The sequence below is a fragment of the Microtus pennsylvanicus genome, chromosome 1 (genome assembly GCF_037038515.1).
Source record: "Microtus pennsylvanicus isolate mMicPen1 chromosome 1, mMicPen1.hap1, whole genome shotgun sequence".
Lineage (NCBI taxonomy): Eukaryota > Metazoa > Chordata > Mammalia > Rodentia > Cricetidae > Microtus > Microtus pennsylvanicus.
In genome coordinates, this window is record NC_134579.1 from 141,659,652 (window position 1) to 141,675,634 (window position 15,983).

Sequence of the window (15,983 nt, forward strand, 5' to 3'; positions counted from 1 at the left end):
AAGCTGATGCCTGTGGTCAGAAGAGTGCAGGGCTGTGGTTTGCCCGCTTTGGTCCTATGCACATACCTGGCATGCACTTATTAGCCAGAACGTTGACTATCCCAAACCAAAGAGAGATGAGAGGCCCCTGAGACCTGTGAGCTGCCAGGATGCCATGCCAAGCCGTGGCTCAGACTGTGGCCAGCATGGGCTACACAGTGAGATCCTGTCTCAAAAAAAAAAAAAAAAGATTTTGTGTGTGTGCGCCCTCGCATGTGCGTGCACACATACATATACATACACATACATAGCCAGGCATGGTGGCACATTGCGTTAATCTCAGCACTTTGGGAGGCAGAAGCAGGCAGATGGACCTCTGAGTTGAGGCTAACTTGGTCTCTAGAGTGAGTTTCACCCTTTTGGTCCATAGTTGGGGGGGGGGCTAGCTGCATGGGATATGCAATGCAATCTTCAGTAACACTTTTATGTCCTTGTGTGGGTGGGGTTGGGGATGCGTGACCCCCTCTGCCTTGTCTGATCCCTCCTGTCCCCTCCTCAGTTGCCATCTACCTTGGGATAAAGCGGAAACCGCCCCCAGGCTGCTCCGATTCCCCTGGAGTGTGAAGCTGACCAGCTCTCGTCCTCCTGAGGCCCTAATGGCTGCCCTGCGACAAGCCACCGCAGCTGCCCGCTGCCGATGCCGGCAACCGCAGCCGTTCCTGTTGGCCTGCCTGCACGGGGGTGCGGGCGGGCCCGAGCCCCTGTCCCATTTCGAAGTAGAGGTGTGCCAGCTGCCCCGGCCTGGCCTCAGGGGCGTCCTCTTCCGCCGAGTGGCGGGCACCGCCCTGGCCTTCCGCACCCTCGTCACCCGCATCTCCAACGACCTCGAACTCTGAGCCGCCGCCACCGCCGCCATCACAGCCTGGGTCCCTTCCTCTTTTTCTGGTCCCTTTTACTTCTCCAAGAGGAAAGGGGGACAGAGGAGAGGGTGCCCCGTATCTTGACCTCCGTTTCCTCTGATTATATTGGTGGATGTGGGGACACATGACATGATGAAATAAGGCTCGGCAGGGGGAGCTGGCACCTTCCTGGGGACAGGAGTGATGAGGGAAACTGAGGAAATTATCCCATTCAGGGAGACCTGCCAGGCATAATGACGAGACAGAACTTGGGGGTGCAGGGAGTGGGGGGGTCACAGGCAGAAACTTTCCCCTCCCCTTTATGCTCTAACCCCCTTCCGCCCCAGGCTGGCGCGGGGCACTTTGTACAAATCCCTGTATATACTCCTGTCCCTCTGCAGAGGTCTCTCGGGGAGCTGCCACTGTCACCTCTGGTTTTTAAGTTATTGCCCCCTCACCCCCTGTCAGCTCCTCATTTGCAGCCTGTTACCCAATAATTAGTAGGAGAGTCCTTCTCGTTCCCAAAGCCCTCCTTGGCCGACCTGGGGTTTTCCTTCCCGGCCCTTGGCCTGCAGGTGAGCCAGGGAGCTGGGGACTTGACCCCAACCTGTGGTTCTGCTTGCTGAGCCTTGGTTATCTCATCTGCAGAATGGGAACAGTGGGGTTGGAGGTTCAAGGATGACTACGGAAGAGGCACAACAGAACTCAGCCTCTCCCCATGAGGCCCCAGCGTTCTGTCAAACCCTCCTCTTGTCCACTCGCTCCCCTCTGCCGTATTACACTGGACTCAAAACCTCTTCCTATTCAGTAATACATGTATTCAATAAACAATGACTGGTGCCCACTCCACGCTAGGCCCAGTTCTGGACACAAGTACGGAGCCCGTGTGGGTTGTAGCTGGGGCTCAGCTGGTACAGTGCTTGCTTGGAATCCCAGATTCCATCCCTATTCTGCGAAAATCACTTGTGTTGACAGTGGTGGCACATGGCTTTAATCCCAGTGCTCTGAAGGCACACGCAAGCCTGGTCTGCAGAGAGAGTCCCAGGACAGTCAGGGTACACAGAGAAACCCTGTCTGAAAACAAATCCGTGTGTCTGGCCTGTAATCCCAGCATGTAGGAGGTGGAGGCAGGGTAAGGACCAGCCTGAGGTACATGAAACTACCCACAAAAAAATGCGTTCGCAGAAACCTGCTGGTGATGAGTAGTTGAGCAGCCTTTGGTTTTGCGCTGGGTCCCTGAACTAGCCCTTGTCAGTTGTCCAATCTGTCGAAGTAGCAGTGGTCAGCTTTTGACATTTGAAAGTCGGACTCATCTCACTGTGTAGGCCAGGCTAGCCTTTCACTTACAGACGGTATCTTATGTGGGGACAGCCCAGCCGTGCCTTCTGGGACCTGAATCCCCAAAGAGGCCCGACTGGGATTCTTTTTTCAAGGGCACTAGGGAGCCATAACAAGAGGCTGAGTGGGTCAGCGGGCAAAGCAGACACGTGACAGACTAAATCCTCTGAGTCTTTGTCTTCAATAATGGATCAGTGCTGGGCAGTGGCGGCACGTGCCTTCAATCCTCAGCTGAGGTCCAGGGCTGTCTGTCCTCTGACATCACCGAATGTCAGAGAGAGCAGAGGTGACAAAGATAACTTTCCAGATACTGGACCTTCCTGAGCAATACCAACCCTGTTTGAAAACCTCTGCTGGTCCCAGCTCCACTCCGCCATTATTATTTCATTGGTTTTTCAAGACAAGGTTTCTCTGTGTAACAGCCTGGCTGCCCTGGAACTCCCTCTGTAGTCCAGGCTGGCCTCAAACTCACAGAGATCCTCCTGCCTCCGCCTCCTGAGTGCCGGGGTTAAAGGCCTGCACCACTACCTCCTGGTGAGCCATCTTTAAGACCTGGTCTTGTTTGTCTCTGACTGCCATTGGACTTTTGAAAATCCTTCTGCCTCAGCCTTCTGAGCTGGGGTTACAGGGTGCAGCTTCTGTGCCCACCTGTAAGCTTCTGAACGTGTGTCCTGTTTTGAGACAGTCTCTGTAACAACTCACATGTGGTTACAGATACTTGCCGCAGTGCCCAGCTTTTGGGTTGTTTTCGGCAGGATCTCATGTGGCCAAGGCTGGCTTTGAACTCCTGATCCTCTTGCCTCCAGCTCCCAAATTCTGGAATCATAGGTATAGGGCACTCACTATGTAGACCAGGCTACCCTCAAACTCACAGAGATCCAGCTGCTGCATCTACCTCCTAACTGCTGGGACTTAGGGGGTGCACCGCCATGTCTGGCAATAATGGACTTCTGTTACTTACCCCTCTCAGTTCAAACACTTGCCCTCCCATTTGCCCTCTGGGTTTTTTTTTTCCTAAAACCTCAGCCCAAGGACTTCCTAGTGATGGTCCAACCCGCACCCTCCACTTGAAAGCGGAAACTCTACCACTGATGAATCCAAGGTGGGTGTGGCTGAGTGTAGAGGGCAAGTGACAAAGGTCACATTTGGTAGAACATTTGCCTGGCATTTAGGAAGCCCTGGATTAGGTCCCCAGCATAGGCGTGGTGGTGCAAACCTGATCTCTGTGAGTTCAAGTCTAGCCTTGTCTACAGAGCAAGTTCCAGGATAGCCATGACTATGTAAAGAGGCCTTGTCTCAAAAACAAAAAGTTCAAGGTTCTTCTTGGCTCTGTAATGAGATGGAAGCCAACCTGGACTACGTGAGACCCTGACCTTGGGGAGTTGGTTATCTCCTTACATCTTGATATGGGTGCAGCCAGGAGTTTTCACCTGGCGAGTGCCCCCTCTGACCGCCAGCTAAGCTGGGGGTGGAGGGTCTGCCATCATCTCAGGATTCGGAAGACTTAGGCAGGAGGCCAGCCTGGGCTACATGTCAAGTGCATACACCACACACACACAGCCAAACGTGGTGGTGCACTCCTCTAACTCCAGAACTTTGAAAAGTGGAAGCAGGAAGATTAGAATTCAAGGCTCTCCTCAGCCACACAGGGAATTCGAGGCCAACCTGGACTGCAAAAGAGGCTATCTCAAAACAGCAACAACAAAAACCTGGCAGCTAGAGAGGGCCGAAGATGGAACAGACAGGAAACCAGTGAGACGCATATAAGGGAAGCCACGGTGGCTAGATGCCGAAGTCCCCGCTCCCTCTCCCTCAGTAGCTGTCACACTCAATGCTCAGGCCACCACGGACTTTTATTAAAGACGGAGCGTGGGGAAGCAGCCAGCGCTCCAGATGCGCTCGGTGGAGCTCCAGCTGGTGGGCGGGGCTCCGGAGAGGTGGCTTGTCATTGGCCAGAACCCCAGAGGACAGAGCCCACTGATTGGACTTCCGGAGAGGCGGGGCTCCAGCGGCTGCCTCTGGCTGGTGAGCTGGCACAGTGCCTACTTCTGTGCAGGGATCATGTCGTCGATGGACTGGCCCTTTTCCAGCTTCTTTTCCATCTCCACCATAAGTTTTACGCCATCCACCACCAGCTGCACCTGTTCAACCTCGGATGAGCCCAACCGATCGGCGTTGGAGATGTCGAACACGGCGCCCACGGCGGCCGTGTCCACGCCACCTGCGCGGAAGCAGAGGCCACGGAAGCATGAACAGGGAGCAGGCGTGCCAGGACTCCCCTGTGCCCAGCTGCAAACGCTTCGGGAATTCGCTGTACTCAGATCACCGGCTCTCAATACTGGGAACCACATGCCTGGGTTTGATGGTGAGATCCTTGCTCAACCATCCACCGTGAATTATATATAGTACAGGCCAGAAAAATGGCAGAGCGGGTATAGATGCTTGCTGCCAAGCCTGGACCCATACGGTGGCCTACCGAGAAAACTGACTCCCCAAAGTTGTCCTCTGACCTCCACATACATGTCGTGAAATGGGATTGCCCGCTCTCACATAGAATAAATTTAATTTTAAAAACATGCCGGGCATGGCAAGGATACTGCGTGCCTTTAAATCCCAGCACTCAGAAGGCAGAAGCAGGAGGATCTCTGAGTTCGAGGCCAGCCTGGTTTACAGAGCGAGTTTCAGACACCACAGTTCCAAGGTGAGACTGTGTCACCGTGTGTGTGTGTGTGTGTGTGTGTGTGTGTGTGTGTGTGTGTGTGTGAGAGAGAGAGAGAGAGAGAGAGAGAGAGAGAGAGAGAGAGAGAGAGAGAATGAATAGTGGCTGCCTGTGGTCCAATGACCTCACTCCATTTAGTGATTGAGAATTAGAGGCTCCAAGGGTAGGGTCAGGGACGTATGTAAAAGGCACATCAAATAGCTTGGACCCCGGAACTTGCAGGGTGCCCTCTCCTCAGGAAAGAGCCCTCCCTCCTCAGACGCCGCGGGGCCGGACGCACCTGTGCCGCGCTTTTGCAGACGCAGGCGGGTGAGAATCTCCTCGAACTTGGCATGCTTGCTTAGGTTCGCCAACTTCACGTGCACGCCTCCGCGCAGCCCGGTGCCCAGGTTGGAGGGGCAGGTGAGAACGTAGCCCAGGTGCTCATTCCACATGAAGGGGTGACCAGCCTTCTTGAAGATCTCTTCAATCTGAGGAGGAGAGAGGGCAACAGGGGTTAGGCTCCAAATGCTGCCTGCCAGGGTTTTCAGAGGGACCAGGTGTTAGAATATAGGTAGGGGCGGGGTTCGCCAGGGGCGGGAGTGGAGAACCAATCTGGAGGAGCTCTGGAGAGCGGGGAGAGAAGCCTATGGCAGAGATAGGGGCGGGCTTCAGACCCTCGGTGTGGGGATGGGGCTCTGAGAGGTGGGGCTCTGGCTAGGGCTGGGGTTAGAATGTTGGTAGAATGGGTTGGGGTGTCTAAATGTGGAGAAGGGTTGGGACCTTCTTGGGGAGGTGGGTATAGAGTGGAATCAGAAAGAGCAGAGCTTGCTCTGTGTGTGTGTGTGTGTTTGTATGGGCGCGCATGTGTGTATGCATGTGTGTTTGGCTGTGTGTATGTGTGTGTGTCTATGTGTGTCTATGTTTGTGTATACATGTGTGTGCGCACGCATGTATGTAAGTGTGTATGCCTGTGTGTATGTGTGTGCATGCATGTGTATATATGTGTGTGTGTGTGCGTGTGTATGTATGGGTGTGTGTACATGTGTGTGCGTGCATGTGTGTCTATATATGTGTATATTCATGTGTGTATTTATTGTGTGTGCATGTCCATGTGTATATGTGTCTCTGCATGTGTGTATACCTGTGTGTATGTGCGTGTGTGTGTGTGTGTGCGTGTGTACGTGTGTATGTATATAAGAGGTGGAGACTGGGGGACTGAAGAGATGGCTCAGAGGTTAAGAGCACTGACTGCTCTTCCAGAGGTCCTGAGTTCAATTCCCAGCAACCACATGGTGGCTCACAACCATCTGTAATGAGATCTGGTGCCCTCTTCTGGCACCCAGGCATACACGGAGACAGAATGTTGTATACATAATAAATAAATAAAATACACGTTGTGATTTAAAAATAAGTTTAAAAAAGAGGCGGAGATTTAAAAAAACAAAAATTATGTGGAGATTGGAAAATGAGTGGGGAAAAGCCAGAGGGGTCTTGGTATCTGTGGAAGGAGAGGAGTCTTGGGCACTGGGCTTGGTGGTGGGGAAGGGCGGGTCTGGGTCTAAGAAGGGGCGTGGCTTTACAAAGTGAGTGTTGTGGTCGGGATGCAGTCACAGATACCCACCTTCTGCAGGCCCACGCAGAAGCGGCGGAAAACCTCCTTCATGTTGCCTCCCTTCTCCATGGAGATCACGCGGAGGTGGTCCTCCTCGTTCACCCACACCAGGAAGCTTTTGTTGTCGTTGTGCCTAAGAAGGGACAACCCAAGGCCTAGAAGTCAGCAGGAGTGCCATGCCCAGGAAACTAAAGGAGTTCATTTGTCCAAACACAGTCTTTGGGCACTGGGGGGCGTGAATGAGGTCCATCGGGTTCTCAATCACACATCTACAAAACTTCAGTCTTAGCTTGACTCCTCGCTTCCCGGCTGTTATCTTAGCACCCAAAAGGCTGAGGCGGGAAGATCTGGAGTGTGAGGCCAGTGTGAGGCAATGGACCTCCTATGACCACAAGGTCATATCGAAAATGTTATCCATTCCGGTTCCAAGCTTTGCATCCCAGAATTCTGATATTTCAACTGTCTTTAGTTTTTCGAAATTATTATTAATGTAATAATTTGACTTAGTATAATTTTTTATTCAGAAAGGGGGTGTTGGTGTGAAGCCCAGGCTGCCCTTGAACTGGTTGCTAATCCTTCTGTCTCATTCTCTGCAGTGTGATGATTGCAGGCATGCGTCACCAAGCCTGGTTTTATTATTATTAAAACTAAATTTTCATACATGTATTTTGTTGTACAATGGATTTTTGTAAACATGATCTTTGTTCCGGAATGGTTCCTGCCATCAAGTGATCCTCCTGCCTCAGGCTGCTGGAGTAACTGTTGCTACAGGTGTGTATGGTCAAACACCTAGTAAAAGAGCTGAGATTTCAGCTGAGAGAGTGGTTCAAGTATGAACATTTTGTTTTCTTTGTCATACTGAGGATTAACCCTGAGCCCTATGCATGCCAGTCAGATGCCCTGCCACTGAGCCACATCTCCAGTCCCACATGGGGGGCGGGGCACGGGTTCTACCACTGAGCCACACCCCAGCCCCTCACTGGGGGATTCTAGGCACGGATTCTACCACTGAGCCACACCCCAGCCCCTCACTGGGGGATTCTAGGCAGGGGCTCTACCACTGAGCCACACCCCACTCCAACACTCTTTTCAGGTTTTTGTTTTGTTTTAACTATATTTTTCAAGAAAGGGTTTCTTTGTGTAGACCAGTCTGGCCTTGAACTCACAGAGATTCACCTGCTTCTGCCTCTGGAGTGCTAGGGTTAAAGGTGTGAGCCACCATCGACTTCTTTTCAGTTTTTATTTTGAGGCCCATTCTGGCTTCAAACTCCCTGTAGTTTTGCTGGCCCTGAACTTGGAGCCTCCCACCTAGACCTCCCAGGGGCTGCAATGAGAGGTCTATGCAGTAGGCCTGGCTAATGTCAGTTCCTCATTGGGCTTCTTTGGTCCAAGGATTGTAAACTCTGCCACCTGACCAGGGCTAGACAGGCTTGGAAGGCAAGGCCGTGGTCTCATGCACAGAGAAGGGTCAGGAAAGAAAGGGCTGGAAAGAGAAGGAGGGACTCACCAGATGCCACGGGCGTCAGGCCAGTCCCGGGCCATGCCTGAGGCCAGCAGCAGAGGGGACACAGGCTTGTCAAACAGGAAGTGGTCATCGATGAGCTGCTGCTGTTCCTGCTCCGTCATGCCCTTCAGGGGGTAGTACTTGCCCTTGAACTCACCCGTCAGGCTGTTGAGAGCTGAGGGGCCGCAGGAGAGCAATAGACATTCTCGCTTCAGCTGGGATGCCCAGGCTGGGGGGCCCCACATTGCTGCCCCTGATACCCTGGGCCTGGGCATCAAAGACGTCTCCAAACCACTACACTCCACTCTAAACCCAAACACATGTCCTGTTCCAAGAATTCATGAGCCTCCCCCCTTGTCTGCCCATGTCCCCCCGTCTGCCCATGCCCCCCCCCATATGCTCATGTCCCCAAGACATAAACTGATACTCCAACCCTGCCTACTTGCAAGGGTATGATTCCTGGACCTGGCTTTTAATGTTTTTGTTTCTGAGCGTGGGCCTCATCGTATAGCCTAAGCTGACCTCAAACTCACTGTGTGTGACTTAATTGACTTAATCACAGAGGGCCACTGTAAAAATGGCCACTATAGAGCTGGGAAGCAGAGGTAGGTAAGTTTGAGGCCAGCCTGATCTACATAGTGAGTTCCATAGCGAGGACTGTAGAGAGACTCTACCTCAAAAAAAAAATTTTCCATTGTAGAATTTATGTCTTGTGCCAGCTACAGGCACACACTTGTAATCCCAGTATTTGGGAGGCTGAGGCAGGAAAGATCACTAGTTGGAGACCTGCCTGCTCTACACAAAGAATCTATGTCTCAATGAAACAAAAGAGATGTTTGCACTACTACAAACATTTGGTATTGTTTGTTTTGATCTCTTAGTTTTGTTCTTTGGGGTTTTGTTTTGTTTTGTTGTTTTGTTTCTCAAGACAGGATCTCTCTGTACAGCCCTGGCTGTCCTGGAACTCACGCTGTAGACCAGGCTGAACTCACAGAGATCCTCCTGCCTCTGCCTCGGAGTGCTAGGATCAAAGGAATGTACTACTGCCTGGCCTGATTTCTTGTTTTTGAGGCAGAGTCTCACTATGAATTTGCGGTAATCCTCCTGCCTCAGCCTTCCAAGTACTGGGATTACAAGTATAGGGTGCCAGGCCCAGGTCAACTAATAGGAGCCACCCTCTGAGGGTTCTCTGCCACACTGGCCAGATTCGTGGCCTTGTCACCTCGCCCATTTTGAGAAATCTCAGCCGGAGCAATGTTTGCTGAATTAATGAATCAATGAGTGAATGAGCTATGAGTGAACACTGAGCGTGGAGAGCCTGAGGCAGCTGAGTGCAGGACTTCCCAGACTGCCTCCGTGGGAGATGCCCCCAACCGGGAGCACAGGTAATGCAGTCAGCCTTCTAGACAAGGCCAGCTCTGACGGAACCGGAACCAGAGCTGGGTGCAGCTGTTGGGTCTTTACCTTCCACAGACAGCTTCTCCACGGCTCGGCGCTCTCCGCGGGAGCAGTGCGGAGGCAGCGTGTAGCCTTTGATGCTGCGGCCAGTGCGCACGCGGCTGCTCAGCACGTAGTTGGGGTCCAGGTCGTCTCCGCCCTGGGGGAACGCTGGGGTGTCAGGGAAGGCAGACCTGGCCAGCCCTGGTCTCCCCAAGAACCTCATGGGGCTCTCACTCCAGATCCTCCATGAGTCTCACTGCAAACCATCCAGGGCATCCTCAGTCCTCCCGGGTGCCCCCCATGTCCTCCAGGGTCTCTCCACTTCCTTCTGGGTCTGCCCTAGCTGCTCTAGGGTCTCCCCAGGTCCCCTTAGATCTCCCCTAGATTCTCCCAGGTCCCCGAGTTGGCACTGAGCTCCTTCCTGCACCCCCACCCCGCCCAGCCTCACTGCCCACTCCCCACACCTGCCCTCAGGACGCTCCAAGTGCCAGTTCCCCGGGAGCCCGCTAATCTGTCTGTCCCTCCCGCTATCTGTACTTTTCTCCCCATCTCTGTGCCAACCCCGCTCCTTGGGGGCTACTGACCTTGAGGTTCTCGTGATTGAGGTCAGTCTTATGCTTGTCTGTGGGTTTGTAGCCGCCGTGGCGGTCCTGGATGATGGGGTCAAACAGGTCCTTGAAGACCGTGTAGGACTCCTCATCACCAGCCACACAGCCTACCGTCATGATGAAAGGGTGACCTGCGGGGTGGGGCTGAGGTCAGCATCGGAAGTTTAGGCTTGTAGGTGTCCAATATGGGAAAAAGAGCCATTTCAGGGACCAGGTAAATGGGGCCAAAGTGTCCCCGAATCGTAGCGTCTCAGCTCAAAATGTTGAGAAGCTCACACAATCCATTTCCACAGAGGATCCAGGTAACAGACTTGAAGGACCCACACATGGGCAGGGACTGCAGCTCAGAGGTAGTGCCCCTGCCTAGAATCGCCCAGTGAGGGGCTGGGGTGTGGCTCAGTGGTAGAGCCCCTGCCTAGAATCCCCCAGTGAGGGGCTGGAGTGTGACTCAGTGGTAGAATAGACCTAGCATACAGGAAGGAAGTCCTAGATTTTATTAGAAGGAAGGGAGGGTAGGAGGGATCCCAGACTCCCTGGGATAAGCAGGTGACCTCCAGCCCTCTGGTCTGTCTGCCCCACTGTAGCCTCACCTGGATTGTCCACCCCAGTCTGGATGACATCGTCCAGAGTGAAGCCGGAAGGGGTCTCCTTATCTCGAAGCTTCTTGTAGAGGTCAGGGGTCAGCACCTTGGCCATGTGGTTGTTGTGCTTGCTGAGGTCGGGGTATTCCTCCTCAGGCTTGTAGTTCAGTTTGAACTTGTTGTGAGTGTTGCCGAAGGGCATGGTGGCGGCTTGTGGGACCCTGCGGGCGGAGGGGATGTGAGTTCAGGCTGAGGAACCCAGCTGCTGGGCTCAAGGCCAGTCAGACCAGGGGCTTGAAGCAGGAGTTCCCTCTCTGAGAACCCAGCCTAAGTTGCCTAATATGACCAAATGCTGGCTGTGTGACCTTGCTAGGGACCTAGTCTCTCTAGCTGAGGAAGAAGGTGGAACATTTTGTCTGCAGCCAGAGAAGTACAGGGAGAGACGTAGAGGACCTGGGCACTGGGGCTCAGCTGGCAGAGTGCTTGCCAAGAACCAGCAAAACCGGATGTAGTGGCTCGTGCCTATAATCCCAGCAGTTAGAGGGTCAGGAGTTCAAGATCATCCTCAGCTACTTAGAGAGTTGGATGTCTGCCTGAACTACAGGAGAGTCTATCTCAATCCAGAGAGACTGAATATAGGCTTTGGCTGGGCACGATGGCCCATGGCTATAATTCCAAGACTCTGGAGCTGAGGCAGGAGAATTGCAGTGAGTTCAGGGGCAGCCTGGGCTACAGAGTGAGACCCTGCCTTTAAATAAATAAAAATAAATAAGTAAAATGAATAATAAGAGTAAAGAATCTGGAATCAGATGGCCTGGGTTTGAATCGCAGCTCTGCTATTTACAAGCTGTGTGACTTGGAGCAACTTGTTTGACGTCTCTGTTTGTTTCCTTATCTATAAAGCGGAGACTATGACAGTGTTTACCTTTGTGGCGGGATTAAGGACAGGTAAAGCACCCGGGCCAGTGCCTGGCATGTAACACACATTATTTTATTTAGTTGTTGTTCTTGGGTATGTGGCGGTTTTAACGAGAACGGCCCCCACATGCTCAGGTTTGAATGCTTGGTAGCCAGTTGGTGGAACTATTTAGGAAGGATTGGGAGGTGTTGGGGGATGCTTGTCACTAGGGGTAGGCTTTGAGGTTTGAAAAGTCCACCTCATCTCTGCCTTTGGTTGTGGATAGATGTAAGTTCCCATTACTGCTCCAGCACCATGCATGCCTGCCGGCTGGCACACTCTCTTCCATGATGGGCACGGACTCTGACCCTCGGGTACTGTGTGAGCCCTAAATGAATGTTTTCTTTTTTAAGTTGCTTTGCTGGTGTATGGTGTTTTGTTGCAGAAATTAAAAATCAATGCCAACAAGCTCCGTGTGAGGACCAGGCGGAGATGATATGTGCACACCTGAGGAGGGATAAAGGCTCTGTTGAGTTACCCAAGCCAGATCAGTCCAGGTAAGGGCACAGGAAAGGGTTCCGGAGGCTCCTGGGTGCTGGGATTAAAGGCATGCACCACTCTGCTGGGCACTAGCTTTTTCCGTTGGTTTTTTCTTAAGGGGTGTGGACTCGTGTTTGGACTGGGTCCTGAGGCTTACAAAATAAACAGTTTACCTAGGGAGCCGCCTCTCCAGTCCCATCATTTTTAGTCTGTTGCTATTGTTTTATTTTATTGCTTTTATTGACCAGATCCCTGCAGTTCTGACAATGGGGGACATCAGAGCTGGAAGGCAAGGGTGATGACAGGCCCAGTTGGGAGAAGAAGGTGGGGCAGGACAGAGACCCAAGCCCTTGCTGCTGGTGCTCTGTGGCTATTTTTAGATGCTCCCCAACCCCCACTGCCACCTGCCCCTCTGCTCATGCAGGCTCGCCTTGCACTAAGTCAGCATAGAGACAGGTGGGCTGGAGTGGCCAGGAGGACACGCAGCCAGGCCCTAGGGCTCAAGGACGCCCTGAGCTTCCATTCCAGACCTCTCCCTTCAGAGGATGCCCCCCAGCATGTCAGGGACACCCCAGGAGACACTGAGGCAAGAGACAGAAGGAGGAAGCACCCCATAGTTCCCCAACATGACCCATGATCTCTAAGATCACAAGGTAAACTGAGTCATGTAGTCACATCCTCAAGATCCCAGAGACAGCCAGCCAGAGGGCCTCGGTCAGGAGAGCCAGGGACTGCAAGACAGCTCATCGCAGGACACTGAGAATTTGAATCTGATCCCCAGACACACAGGGTGGGAGAAGAGACTCGATTCTCCAAAGTTGTCCTCTGACCTCTGTCACAGGTGCACTGGGACCCGTTCCCCGAACCCCCACACAAAATACATGTAATAATTCTTAAAACTTAACAACCAAAGAGAGAGAGTTAGGGACGATGAGACACAAGGACACAGGGACAAAACACAGACCCATGACAAAGTTAAAGAACCACTGACAGGTCACCTGCCTCTTTTGCTGATAATTCTGCTCAGCACTAGTCCCAGACTTCCCTGCCTTGCAAGCAGGGACCCTTGGCAGCTGAGACCTCGGTGGCCCAAACATTTGTCCCCACAATTTGTGCTGCAGAATTCACAAGCATAGCACTACAGGACCCTTGGACTCCCCACTCCCAATCCCAACCCTGACGACTCCCCCACAACCAGGCCCTACCTGACTGGGTGGCTTGGGAGAGGCTGTCTCTGTAGTGGAGGGAAGGCTGACCCGGGGGCAGAGCCTGCAGCCCCTGGGTTATATAGAGGAGCCTGCAGGGTGTCATTGGTCAGGAGGGGTTGTCCCCAGGGAGGAGCCCCTGAGGGCAGCTGAGCTCTCTGCTCATTGCCCGGGCACTGTGCCCACCCTGAACCCAGGCGTGCTGTGTGCCCAGCCCCATGGCCTTGTATGGGCTGCCCCAGGGGCTGGCCTGTTCACTGGTTCCCAGACCAAGTGCTGAGTCTAGCTGGCGGGGGACAGCTGGCCCCAGGCCGGGAACATGGAACAGTAATACTTTGGGTGCCCCAGGCACGTAGAAACCCTGGCCCCCAAGCTTGTTGTAGCCTGCCTCAGGCCCCGTAGCCTTGACGGCAGTCAGCACCCTCCCCTGGGCCTCATTGCTTCTGAGAGTCAGCAGCTAGGAGAAACATTTCATTTTGGTTTTGTTTGTGTTTTTGAACTGGAGTGTTACTCTGTAGCCAAGGTGTCCCAGGAACTCACTATGCAGTCCAGGCTGACTTTAGACTTGTGGTAATCCTCCTGTGCCTCACCTCCCAAGTAGGATTACTTTGGTATTTATTTATTTTGACTTTTTAAGACAGGGTTTCACTATGTGGCCCAGTCTGGCTTTGCACTCGTGGCAATCCCCCTGCCTCAGCCTCCCAGGCATTGGGATTCCAGGTGTGTGTCATTTTTTGCAGTCATGGACCTCATATGTGCCAGGAAAGCTCTGTCCCTCACAGCCACACCTCTATCCTGCAGTACCTGGGGCGAGTTTTGCAGTAAGAGCCAAGGGCCCCCAGATTCTGGGACGACACATGAGAGGCCTGTGGCCATCCAGCTGCAGAGAGAGCAATGACTATGACCAAAGTTCTAGAACCAGGCACAGTTTTACCCGGGATCCTGACCTGGCCGCTCCCACTACTGGGGAACTGACAGGGAAAGAAGCAGAAACAGAGAGTTACTCTACTGGAGTGAAGGCAAACCTGGGCCTGCGGGAAGTAGTGGCCACCCTCGGCCTGCCCCCTCACCCTGATCCACTGGGGACAGGGTTATTTTTAGAGAGAGCTTCTCCGCAGTGGCTGCAGAGTCCAAGGCCCAGGCACTGGGATGGGGGGGCCCAGGCAGCAGGTGTTGGGGGGGCCACCACGTGCCCGGGTTAATTATAGCCAGGCATCTCGGGTGTCCCCAGGCCTTGCCTCCATACATGGGCAACCTAGACCCCTGGAGGCTGCTCCATCCCCAGGGAAAGGCAGGCTGGGTGGTCCCTGAACTGTGGAGGGTACACTGGAACAGGACAGAGTATGACAGGAGTTTCCACCTCAGCTATGACCAAGGACCTCAGCGACTGAGCAGCTGATGTGTGGAAGCTTCTGGAAGGCACCGGGATTGCAGGGACTGGACCTCTTTCTTCAGGATTGCCTCGGACTCCTTTGGATTCCTGCTCGGTGGCTAGCGTGGTTTCACCCCCATCCTTTCCCATTTCTGGCCTGGCTAGCAAGGGTAGCCTGCTCTGGGGGGCAGAGAAGGGAAGAAGGGCTTAAAAATGTACTTGGGGTTCAACCTCTGGCCCTGGCACCCCATGTTCCTTGCCAGTCGTGGCAGATGGGCAAAGGCTGGAAGAGCTAAAAGAAACCAGGTTTCAAGAGTTTGAGGCCAGCTCGGTCTACTGAGTGAGTTCCAGGACAGCCTGGGCCACACAGAGAAACCCTGTCTCAAAACAAAACAACAACAACAAAATGCCTAAGTTTATTGAACACTTACTGAAAAAACAGAGGATACGTGGTGTGAACTCCCAACCTCCTGACTGGTATGGACAGGTCAATAGACCATTGAAGGGTATCCGATAACAGTGCTGTTTCAGATGAGGTAAATCAAGGCAGGCCTCCGAGGAGGAAATGTGACATCTGGTGTGGAAAGCCAGCTATGGAGGGAGGGAGCTGAGGGAAGAGCAGGTGCCAAGGTCCTGAGGCAGAAGCACTGAGGGAGACAGGAATGGACACCGTCGGGGAAGGGACGGCTGAGAAGAGTCTCTGCTGTCTGTTTGCCCCTGATGGGAACCCGTGACGGCTACAGGCAGAGAGGTGGGCTCTGGCCACCCCACACACTCCAGGTCCCTGAGGACCCCTTACCGAACATTCAACTTTTTGTTTGTTTTTTGTTTTTTGAGACAGGGTTTCTCTATAGCTTTGGAGCCTGTCCTGGAACTAGCTCTTGTAGACCAGGCTGGCCTTGAACTCACAGAGATCTGCCTGCCTCTGCCTCCTGAGTGCTGGGATTAAAGTCGTGCACCACCACTTCTTGGCGACATTTTTTTTTTTTTTTTGGTTTTTCGAGTCAGGGTTTCTCTGTGGCTTTGGAGCCTGTCCTGGAACTAGCTCTTGTAGACCAGGCTGGTCTCGAACTCACAGAGATCCACCTGCCTCTGCCTCCCGAGTGCTGGGATTAAAGGCGTGCGCCGCCACCACCGCCCGGCTATTTTTTTTTAATTAAAAGGATTACATGCATCTGTTTTTGTTTGTCTCTGAGGGCAAGTGGGGAGGGACACCGTGGAAGTCGGAGGACAATTCCTGGTAGTCGGTTCCTTCTTTTGCTCTGTGGGTCCTGGGAATTGAACTCAGGTTGTCAAGTTTGGCTGC

At 53.2% G+C, this 15,983-nt stretch overlaps 2 protein-coding genes across 3 annotated transcripts in view; one reads left to right on the forward strand and one right to left on the reverse strand.

Annotated features, from left to right (window-relative positions):
• The window catches only part of Mark4 (microtubule affinity regulating kinase 4), a 29,615-nt gene extending 27,864 nt beyond the window's left edge, over positions 1-1,751 (forward strand). For both annotated transcript variants that reach the window (XM_075989724.1, XM_075989719.1), the window contains one exon: positions 539-1,751. In XM_075989724.1, the coding sequence (XP_075845839.1) occupies positions 539-603 (65 nt within the window). In that variant the 3' untranslated portion in view covers positions 604-1,751. The remainder of the gene's footprint in view (positions 1-538) is intronic.
• A 2,300-nt stretch (positions 1,752-4,051) lies between these two features.
• Ckm (creatine kinase, M-type) lies at positions 4,052-13,460 on the reverse strand. Its single transcript, XM_075989830.1, has 8 exons — positions 13,306-13,460; positions 10,672-10,883; positions 10,058-10,212; positions 9,498-9,630; positions 8,037-8,208; positions 6,539-6,662; positions 5,216-5,405; positions 4,052-4,437 (listed from the first exon to the last, which is right to left on the reverse strand). The coding sequence occupies exons 2-8, from the start codon at positions 10,862-10,864 to the stop codon at positions 4,259-4,261; spliced, it is 1,146 nt and encodes a 381-aa protein (XP_075845945.1). The 5' UTR covers positions 10,865-10,883; positions 13,306-13,460; the 3' UTR covers positions 4,052-4,258.
• Between the last annotated feature and the right edge of the window lie 2,523 nt (positions 13,461-15,983).

Coding starts and splice junctions, on each gene's coding strand:
- Ckm (XM_075989830.1), bottom strand. CDS start 10,864: ATGCCCTTCGGCAACACTCACAACAAGTTCAAACTGAACTACAAGCCT. Junction 5,406..6,538: donor TCTGCGTGGGCCTGCAGAAG/GTGGGTATCTGT, acceptor TCTCCTCCTCAG/ATTGAAGAGATCTTCAAGAA. Junction 4,438..5,215: donor TCTGCAAAAGCGCGGCACAG/GTGCGTCCGGCC, acceptor GCTTCCGCGCAG/GTGGCGTGGACACGGCCGCC.